The 11,031-nt window shown below is 39.8% G+C and overlaps 1 protein-coding gene across 1 annotated transcript; it reads left to right on the plus strand.

Annotated features, from left to right (window-relative positions):
* Positions 1–1,021: 1,021 nt before the first annotated feature.
* UBE2A (ubiquitin conjugating enzyme E2 A) lies at positions 1,022–10,192 on the plus strand. The gene is made up of 6 exons (XM_061137411.1): positions 1,022–1,232; positions 1,354–1,434; positions 1,822–1,847; positions 7,463–7,552; positions 8,562–8,650; positions 8,899–10,192. The coding sequence occupies exons 1-6, from the start codon at positions 1,189–1,191 to the stop codon at positions 9,025–9,027; spliced, it is 459 nt and encodes a 152-aa protein (XP_060993394.1). The 5' UTR covers positions 1,022–1,188; the 3' UTR covers positions 9,028–10,192.
* Positions 10,193–11,031: the final 839 nt, after the last annotated feature.

Below are 11,031 nucleotides of genomic sequence, written 5' to 3' on the forward strand. Positions count from 1 at the left end.
CCAACTTTCAAGGAAGCCATTAGCTTGGCATTCAAAACTCTCCCTGAATGAACCTAAACCTACTTTTCTCATGTTTCCAAAAAATTCTTAAATGAGTATTTTGCCTACCTTCTATGTTATTTGGGGTTGACCTTTTTAAAAAATATTCTTTAAAACTGTTATTGCTTTTGCAGGTCCACATACTAACTGTGACTCTTCCCTGCAACCTACAGCTTTTTCACCTGCATCTTACCGTTCCTTTTACTTCAGACTCACTGCTCTTCCAATTCTCTGCAATCGGATATTCTCATACCCTTGGACTCTTCTGAACATATAGTAGCCACTTGGCTTGTTGAACTGTCAAGGGGAATGTGGTTCCAGAGCCAAATTGTGAGTGCCCAAAGCTAACGCCTCATTCTGCTTGCCTCCAGCTCTCATTGCCTCCCCAGGACACACACCATCATTTCATCCTGCTTTGGGGGTGATCATCGGCCTAAACGTTGGGGCCCGCACATGCATCCCATAGAGAAGGGACCCTCGACCTCACCGTCGAGGTCGATTTACTCTTTGGATGTTCAGTGATTTTGACCAGTCACACAGCTTCCTCCCCAGTTTCCCGTGTCCGTAGGAGGTGTACCCCCTAGAGTTCCGGCTTTAGGAGAAGCGGTTTCGCCTTCGTCAACTCTGTCCTCACTGAGACTTCATCCTTCTCCCCCTCAACCACTGTGTGCACTTTAAATAAGTGATCTGATCTCAAAAGAAGGAAGAAAAAGGAAAACCAGAAAAAAATCTTCCCATGGTTCGTCTTAGAATTAGCAAGTGAAGGTGGACCGATTCCACCACCCGATCCTATTGCATTCCCGGCAATTAACATGAGGCCCACAGCTTGCTTCTCACCCTGGCTCCCCGCGTCCCTTAGGGGTTTAATGACCTAAGCAAGTTCCCGTCCCTCCCCCCACCCCTGTCCCGTCTTGGTACGGCCTGTCCGGCGTTCGGCGTTCCACCCCCGTTCTTTCCTTCCAGGTTGGTTCAGCCCCGGTCTACTCTGGGGTGGTGCTAAGCCGGCGCCAGACCGACCCTCGACTTAGGAGAGGCAGTGCGGTTCCTCTAGGCGCTTCTCCGTTGGTTCCTCCGGCTTCCTCCGCCTCCTCACCACCCGCGGGGACCCGAGAGCTCGGTGTATGCCCCACCCCTGACCCCGCTAGAGACATGTCCACCCCGGCTCGGCGGCGTCTCATGAGGGACTTCAAGAGGTAACCCGCCCGGGACTCTGGGGGCCGGGGGCTGCGGCCGGGGCGCAGGGCGGGGCCGGCAGCGGGTTTGGCTGGCGGCGGGGGCTGGATAGCGGGAGGTGCCTGTGTTGTTTCCCTGAAGGTTGCAGGAGGATCCTCCAGCCGGAGTCAGCGGGGCTCCGTCCGAGAACAACATCATGGTTTGGAACGCGGTCATTTTTGGGTGAGTCTGCGTTCCGGGTGGTGGTGAGAGCTGGGGGACCCGTGTGCCCCCTGGGACCGGCCCGGTGCGGAGGCGGGGACTGAGCAAGAAGGTTTGGGGCTCGTTGGGCCTAGGCGCCTCCCCGGAGCCTGTGCCTCGATTAGCTCGGTTCCCGCTGCCAGGGGAACCATTTGGGGTTCGGAGGGGGGCGGGGCGGGGAGCGGTGGCGCTTCGGCTTGCCTGGGGTTTCGGAGCCCCAAAGCTCTCTTGGTAGTGGCTTTGCAACCCGGGAAGCGGTGGTTTACCAGAGGTGGGGCGAGCAGAGCTCATGATAGCCACCTCCTCAGATGAACCGGGGAGAGAGGAGCCCCCGCTGCGGGAACTGACTTGTTTCTCTCTGTGTTGTAGGCCTGAAGGGACCCCGTTTGAGGATGGTAAGAGAGTTTCTTTACCCACCTTTCGGGACCCTGATCTTCTGGGGAAAGGGTTTCCCAGTCAGCCTGGAAGTGCCTCCTACTTAATAACCCGCTCCTCCCTGGCCTCTGCCTACTAAAGGCTTGAGAAGAGTCCAGTCTGTGGCAGGTTGTTCTGGCTATTGTCCGCTTGACTAAAACTGCACCTTTTTTCCTGCTGCTTAAAAAAAATCTGAGGAAGGCAGTCACTTTTTAAAAGGAGCATGATACCACTGATGTTAAGGATTTGTGAGGTTTGGGTTGTGATCCTGCTAAATTCAGCACCACCACCCCCTCCATCAGGATACTGAGTTAGGATCAACCCAACCACTTGCTGATAGACTCGGAGACCCCAGGGACCATCTGGTTCAGAATTCTGTCATAAGGGTGGGAACTGTGTTCAGCAGGTGCTTCATGTGTGTTGTTGGATGTTGAATGGATGCAGGAATCCCTTGCACACAACTGTCTGGTTTCTACAATCTGACATTGAGTGCTTTTCAGCCTCACTGCTTTAAGATGGTCTTTAATGACACCTTCAATAGCCAGCTTGTTGTTTCATATTTTTAAATGAGTTTTCAGCATGTGCTTTTATCAAGACTTTATGATCAGTGATCTCAAGGCAGTTTCACAATTGAGGGGAGCCTTAATGTACTCTCTTACCAGTGTCCAACCTACTTCAAGATACTACACGTACTTATAGGTACATGATTTTTAGGTTTAGGTTTGACTTTTAAAAACACACTAAGTTGCTTTTTAAGGACTTTTTAAAGCTTCTTGTTTTGATATAATTATAGATTTGTGTGGAGTTGTAATAAGTAATAATACAGAGAGACCTTGTATACCCTTCACCTGTTCCCCCCTCTCCCTTGGTAACATTTTGAATGACTGTGCACAACCAGGAAATTGACATTGATATAGTTTTATGTGCACTCAGTTGTGTGTGTATGTGTGTGTGTAGTTAATTGCTTTTGAAAGCTTAATGCATTTAAAAAGATGATTAAAAGTATTTGAACTGCTGATTAAAGATGTTAATCTTTAATATTTGAGGTATTTTTAAACAGAAAAGGGTCTGTTATTTATTTTCTTCTCAATGCCTTGTATTCCTTTGGTCACAGAGCATTTGAGAGAGATCTGTACACATAGGCACACACATATGCATACACCTCCATTTGAAGGTGGCAACAAAAGCATTTCTACAAACTATTCAGTAGAAACAAAGTTCCCTAGTCAGATTGCCTTTGGATGTTACCAACCACAGGATGTTGTCAGGTAAATGAGTATCAACCAGTTCTAGGATTTGACTCAAACACTCAGATTTCTCTAGCAGACTGTAGACAGTAACTTGGATACTTTTAGTTTCTTCTCTGCCTTCACCTCCTGGGTAAATATCACTGTTCTTCAGTGCTTTGATAAAAAGAAATGACAGCAGGGGAGTGTGATCCTCAAGGCATACTGCTTTGGTGCGTGCGGTAAATCATTTGAACTGATCTGATCCATAGCAAAAGCTAGCTAGGCTTAATTTTCCTCCTTTAGATCGGTGCTGGTTCTTCATACTTAAGCTTTATGTGCAAATTAGCTGTGTATTTGCTTTAGCTCCAGCAGGCTTTATTTTCATTGGCTTCTTTTTTCCTCCTGATTTTATTCGGACTGCTTTATGCTGGGCACAACTTTATTAATAGTACATCGCTTTGCTAGGGGTTGGCAACTTAAATATTTCAAGGGTGCTTCTCTCGCTTTAAGTGGTATGAATTGGAAAAGTACTTATGGAATCCATTATCTACCTGGACCTTCCCCCTTGACATTACTGGTTCTATTTTTGATGATGTGTCTCTCCACCCTTACATTACTGAAAGGAATTACTCAGGCTAAATGACAGTACCCTTTTCTGATTCATTCTTTTGAGTAGTCTGCTATCCCTGAATGCTTCCTCAGGTGTCTCAAACACTAACCAAGGTTACAAGAATTTTTTTTACCATTTAAAAATACCTCATTTACAGCTAGGAAATTTACTGGAAAGGCCCGATTAGGAACAAGTGGCATAGTTGATTTTGCTGTTGCCAATGTATGATATAAATCAACAGCTTCAAAACTACTTTTGCTGATTCCTTGTAACCATCTGGAGCAGACATTTCCAGAACAGCTAGGCCCTAGTTAAAGAGCTGAACTTTTAAAAATAGGAACTCTTCAAGGTATTTCGATTTAACTTCACACACTTGAAGTAAGAGGACTATGTTCCCAAGAGCTTACACTACCAAACAAAACATTGGGGGTAAATGCGTCTTCATAAAATATCTTGGCATGTATGCTGAATATTAAGGTTAAGAAACAATGTATTCTCCACCGCATCATCTGACAATTGTGAATGGTAACAGTAAGATACTAGTATTTGATTTTTCAGTGGATGTATTCTGAAGAATTTGGTGTCTTTTTTTTTTAAATGAATCACTTAGAAGTCCACAAGGGGTGTTCTTAAGGTACATAAATCCTGTAATGAAGGTTGGTTATTATCTTAAAAGCCAGACTTTTTCAATCATCAAAAAAATTTATATGTACTTTGCTTCCTCCTCAGGGGTCACAAACTGGTGGCTAAATGGCAGAAAACACCTACAGAGGTGCTTTCTTTGGCCAGTACAATATTTTCAAAAGTTGAATTTGTGACTGTTTTTAGGCAGAACATACACTAACCACATCACTCCCTATTGCCACACATCAGCCATTTAACACATTTATATAGTTGTCCGGGTCCCTAGGTATAGATGGATTAATTCATACTTTCCTTACAATGTTATGGCCTCCTCAGGAAGATAAAAAAATCAGTACAGGTTGTGTACAATAATGGCAAGGCTTAAGTTTTCAAAGGCTTTAAGTTTTAAAGCCTATCCTTCTAAATATTCAGAGGATAAGCTTAGGCTCAATTGCATAATATTAATTCTAGGATTTTAAATATGCTTATCGTTCGTTTTGGATCTCAGAAATTGCAATGAAACTTGTACTGAAGAGGTTCTCATTGTTTAATGCAGCTAAAAGTATGAAACATCCCTTTAAATGTGTACTTTGAGTAAGATGTGGGTAAGTCCTACTAATTTATATTCATATGGACATAAGCAGGTGGTTTCACTTCTCAAGATATTAAGTAAGCTGTTCTAAAAGACTTGATTAACTTCTTTGGTAGCTAGGTAACCACCTTGTTGAACTTTTCAGCAAGCAGTAGGCAGAAAGCTCAAGTCAAGGGTTTTGTGAACCACCAGCTTATGTTCTCAACTTGCATTTCACTGTGAGTGTTTGGTGTAGGTCAGAAAGAAAGTACTATCTAGTACTTGAATTCATTAATTGTATTTTTCTTACTGATGATGGTTTGGATTTTGGGGTTTTGCCTCCTTCAACTGGGTCTAGAGATGTGAAACTGTAGAATTTATGAAGTACTTGTTTTATATCACTGTGCATCTTTGCCTCATTTAAACCTCACAACAGTGTTATGTAGTGAGCATTATTATTAACCCATTTTACAGATGAGGAACTTGAGGTATAGTCAAGCAGCTTCCCCCAAGGTTTCATAACAAGCAAGTAGCAAAGCAAGGATTTGAACCTAGATCTGACTGCAAAGCTTCCGCTTTGCCCCACTGTTTATACTTATGCTTGCCTTCTGTGTGGCTTTACCACCTTTAAGTACCCTATTTAATGATGGTTTTAATTTAAAGTACCTGGGAGCTCTGCACACTATTAAATCTGTCCAATTTTAGAGCAATTTCTTGATGATAAATCTCTAAGCTATAATTTAAGTATATATCAACACTGAGCCAAATGTGTTTATGCTTGAGATACATAAGGAAGCTCAAAGTTTTGAACTCACACTCATTCCCACTTTCTCTTGCATATTATAATATTAGTAGAACCGAAAAGGAAGAACTATGCTTTCTCCCTAAAAAAATAGGAAGAGTTATGACCAGGTGGTGATAAAGGTGAAGTGTGTTCTGATGGACTAGAGCATGTTTATCCATTTCAAAATACTATACTGTTTGTCCTTAGTTATAATTCATAGTATCTTAAATCTGACTTAAAATTTTAGGGAGTAAAAATAGTTTGTTGAATATGTCTCCGTATGTTGCATTTTACATTATTCTGAAACTTTGGGACACATGTTCATACCAAGGGCACCTTTGTTAGCAAATTGTTTACTGTGAGTTTGCTGATAGAAAACACACATTTTGGTATTGTTCTATGTAACATCTAGGAGTAAAATGATTGTGATCTTTTTTCTTAAGTGGAAAGGCAGAATGGAAGCAAGGAAGAAATAAATTCCTAACTCTGAAGGAACCAGTAACACATTATAATCTTATTTGAAGTGTGGTCTATTGTATTAGAATAAGTATTGTATTAAATGGACCAGAGTAATAGAGTGGAACATGCATCACCTTATACCAGATAGTAACTGATTCCTTAAGATTACTTGAAGAAATTTCAGTCAGGAAAAAACAGTTGCCCAGTTGTTTTCTTGAATTTATTAAAACCAATTAAAAATAACATCTTGAAGGAAATAATCTCCCCGAATCACAACTTCCAACAATTCTTTTTTTTTTTTTGGCTGTGCCTCATGGCATGTGGGATCTTAGTTCCCCAACCAGGGAATGAACCCACATCCCCTGCTCCCCTGCAGTGGAAGCATGGAGTCTTAACCACTGGACCCCCAGGGAAGTCCCCCAACAATTCTTGAATTAGATCCAGCTTGTCTATTTCTTATAAATAAGTTTCTAACCTAGTATGTTTTAGGGCCTCCAGTGACCTTAGTTGACACATATTCAAGAAAAATAATTTGTTTCAATGGTAGCGTAAACAAACATCATTAGAAAGAACTTTACTGGAGATACGAATGCAATCTAATGTGATTTTTAAATTATTTCTGCCATTAATTCCCTCCATTAGTGTGAATTATTGAGTTGGTTTTATAGTTAAGTACCTTGTGAGTCATACTTAAGGGTTTTTAAGAGAGACTGTGAAGTTTTTTCTGGCTTACATTCAATTATGTTTTCATTATAGAGTTGCTATTACATGAAAAGGAGCCAGGGAACACTTTTATACTTATTCCCTGCTGTTTTAAAAATAATTTGATTGTTGATTTGTATTTCTAGCATTGGTTTTTGAACCTTTGTGCTCATTCTTTCTAGTCCATTTAAAAATCACTGGAGAATTTAAGATGACAGCTGATGAAAATTGGACTTTATTAAGGTCTTTCAGTCTTCTGAAGGAGGAAGGCCAAATTTTGGCTGTAGTTGCTTGTCATTTTAAGGATGTCTTCAAAATATACAGGGGCTAAAGTTATCCCGCAGGCAGTAATTTTGAGTTTAAGATAGCTGTATTTAAGTTTGGAGGAGAATAATGGAAAAACAAAAAATGAATCACCTTTGAGTGGCGGTTCCCACACTGTTCATGTTTAGGGCAGTTCCTAGAGCTGTACCTCTTACCTGGTCTCTTTGCTCTCTACTCTATATCTTTGCATTATTTCATATAATATTTGAAAAACAAGTCATGTAGCATTAAAAACGAAGTACTACTGAACAAAATGATAAATGTTTTCTTAACCCTTGCTTTTCTAATTACAGGAACCTTTAAGCTTACAATAGAATTCACTGAGGAATATCCGAATAAGCCACCAACGGTTAGATTTGTCTCTAAGATGTTCCATCCAAATGGCAAGTATCTCTTTTTAATAGAGTATTCTAAATTGCTGTACTGTTTATTTGGGGAAGTATTCCACATTTCCTATTTATTCGTCTGTAGAACCTGAGTATTTGTGTAGGCATCTTACTGTTTTCTGAAAGCTAGTCTTGTTCATGGTGGCCTATTGCTGTCTTGGTCTAGGTCCTAGAATGAAGCTGTGAAGGGACACTGACTTTGTTTGGAATCTGAGAGCCTTCTGGTTTTGATGATTTTATCATTTACTTAATAAATAAAAATAAAGGTGTCCTTGAGGTTTCCTTTTAATGTAAGGCCAGATTGGGGTAATTTTGTGTTGTAATTATGTTCACTAGATTTAAAACAACCATTTTCAGCTTTGGATGCATATCAGAATTAGCATGGAACATTTAAAAGCTATGGATCCCCTGGCCTCACTCCAGACCTGCTGAATATCAGATTCTGTGGTTAAGGTCCAGGTATACAATATATTAGAAAAGTACCACAGGTGATTCTAACTTAGTACTTCACTTTTTTTCCCTTCCTAGTAGCAAGCCTAGAACAATTTGCCTTTTATTCAGGTTAATATTCCCGGGCATCAGGTAATACCTGATATCTTCATGCCAAAACGAAACTTTGTGAACTCTGAGCTATCTTTTGTTATTTCAGTAAGAGGTAGTGTTTAGAAATTTGGTGGAATGAATTTCCCATAAGCCTGTGGATGACTAGGAACCCTGTTAAAAAAAAATTCGCGTGGTTTCCTGGATAACAGGACAGTCTTTTCAGAATAACAAGCACTAAGTATCTTCCAGTTTTACGCAAATTATATTTGACATTCTCTGATCATCCCAGTTGTTTCACTAGTAGTGATTATGACACTTCTTTTAGGAATATAATTGAGAAGCAGCTTAGGAATCTTTTGTAAACCTCAAAAGCAAAGTATTCTTGACTCTATTTGTCTTGACTATGATGTTAAAACCTTAATGGTTTTGTTATGTTTAACATAACCTACTTCTATGCTCTTAGTCTATGCAGATGGTAGCATATGTCTGGACATACTTCAGAACCGTTGGAGTCCAACCTATGATGTGTCTTCCATTTTAACATCCATACAGGTGAATTTTCCTTAATGTGACTATCCTTTGATCCATTTATATTAGCAATTGTTTTTTGAAAGTCATAAGTTAAGTAAAAAGTAGGTCATTAAGACCTAAGCCACCAGAAAACATATTTGCCTAGCTATAGCAGACTAATGTAACTGAAGATTATCATGCTGAGAGCAAATTTAGCTGCTACCTAGGATAATTCAAGTGATATATATCTAGGCACTGAGGAACTGACTTGTTACAAAATGTCTCTATAGTCTCTACTGGATGAACCCAATCCCAATAGTCCAGCAAATAGCCAGGCTGCTCAGCTGTACCAGGAGAACAAGCGGGAGTATGAAAAACGTGTTTCTGCGATAGTAGAACAGAGCTGGCGTGACTGTTGACCTGGGTGGAAGAAAAGAAGCAGCAGTCATAAGGAAAATATGTATCGATGTGTTTGTCATCTTCCTGTTCTTCAGTGTCATTACATTTACTTTATTAAAAGCAAAATAGCTGTTGTGCCGTTTCCATCTTCCCTTGCCAAGCTTTTCCTATCCCTTCTACCCTCTCCTTAAACATCAGAGAACACCCTCTATGAGATCAAATGTACTGTACCTGGGTTACGTGCAAAAATACTAATGCTTAATTTCCCTTCTCTTGTATCTTATTTACAGTTTTAGGGCAGTTTTGTGTTACTCTACACTAAGCTTTTAAAATGAGTTGTTTTACAAGTGGTGCTTATGCATAGCTTGATGACAGGAATGTTGTTTTTAACAAAATGATTGCTGAAGCCTTCACCCTGGCTGGTCCTTCACTTGTGTTAGATTTAGAAGTGAATTTTTGGAATATGGCATGTAGAAAAAAGGGAAACAAATCCTTGTAAACATCCACTTTGAAAGAGCAGTGGAAGCTTAAAAGGCTGTGATACTAAGATTTAATCAGTGTGAACTATTTTTTACTGAAGGAAGGAAGAATGTTAAAAGACTTGGCCAAAGGAGTGCCACAATCATGTTAACTCACACATCCTCTCCTTGCAAGATATTCACTGGACACACCCAAGCTGTTTCAGAATACTGCAGTCTTCTGGATTTTCACTTTTTAAAGAGGTGTGGGAGCAGAGGAATGGAAACAATCATTAGTTTTTAATTAAGCTAAGAAGGTTGGAGAAACTTTAATCTTTTTAAAGGAGCTGTTCTGCCCTATGTAAACAAATTTATAATCCCACATTGTTTTTCTTTTAGTTTCAATTAACTCAAGGAAGGGAACATATCTGTGGCAAACTGTTTTCCACTCAAATCCTCAGTTAATGCTGCATGCTTTAGTTTCTTCCTCCCTTTCAGTATTATAAGAACATTAAAATCAATGTTTGCAGTCTTTTCTTTGAATATTTATACTTTTAGACAGTACCTTTAAGTAGCAGTGTGGGACAAGGCTTGTAAATGTTTTGTCTGATGTTCCATTGTCATCTTTTGTGCATTTATCACTCTTTTAAATCTAACTTTGCATAAGTAACCCATGTAAAAAATGTACATTTTTCAAAACTTGTAAATAAAAATAACCTTAAAATTTTGTAGTCAAAGTATAATTATATTTTAGCTGAATATGAATACAGATCCTGGGAGAGGGAAAAGAGAAGATATTGCTGGAGAGGACCTTTATTCTTTTCAGTCTTAAATATTTCATGCTTTTTAAAACATTCTAACAATGTAAAACTATTCAAACAAAGTTATTTCAGCATATATTATAGGCAATTAAGGGAATGAAACTGCTAACTGGGGAGAATTAACCTGGAGATTTACCATCATCCTTAGAGACCAAGGTCTAACATTGATCCTGACATTCCACCTCTTAAAAAAAACCCTTAGCTTAAAAAATAAACTACTATAAAATGGTATTTTAAGTCTCGAGTAAATTACCTTGTTTAAACAAAACTTTCTTCTGAGGAGCAACCTAGTTCATTTTATAGACAAGGACAATGACTGGAAACTCACTTCTTAACTTGGTCGGGGGGGCGGTGATAAATGAAATTTAAGTCCTTCTGGTGTATTTAAAGGAGATTCAACGTGAGGGAGCTCATCCTACACTGAACACATGAACTGGTTAGATTCACCTGGGAACAACGTCCTTAAATACTTTCTCGTAAGTTCATTTCTGCTTCTAAGTAGAATGACATTAAATCAGTATTTGGCAGATTAGTTTTGCATAAATTTCTTCATCCTACTGTGGCTGGATTTATTTTTTTTGGCTGTGCTAGATGGCTTATGGTTAGGTCCCTAACCAGGGACTGAACATGGGCCATGGCAGTGAAACCACCAAATCTTAATCACTGGACCACCAGGGAATTCCTGTGGTTGGGTATCTTGAATAGTGACACTGTTACTCGAAAAAATTAAGGTGAGATTGGTAAT

This window comes from Dama dama, chromosome X (assembly GCF_033118175.1).
Source record: "Dama dama isolate Ldn47 chromosome X, ASM3311817v1, whole genome shotgun sequence".
Lineage (NCBI taxonomy): Eukaryota > Metazoa > Chordata > Mammalia > Artiodactyla > Cervidae > Dama > Dama dama.

Bases quoted from the DNA above. Each gene is read 5' to 3' on its own strand.
- UBE2A (XM_061137411.1), top strand. From the start codon at position 1,189: ATGTCCACCCCGGCTCGGCGGCGTCTCATGAGGGACTTCAAGAG. The intron at 1,435-1,821 runs GTGAGTCTGCGT...TCTGTGTTGTAG, and splicing joins TGGAACGCGGTCATTTTTGG to GCCTGAAGGGACCCCGTTTG. The intron at 7,553-8,561 runs GCAAGTATCTCT...CTATGCTCTTAG, and splicing joins TAAGATGTTCCATCCAAATG to TCTATGCAGATGGTAGCATA.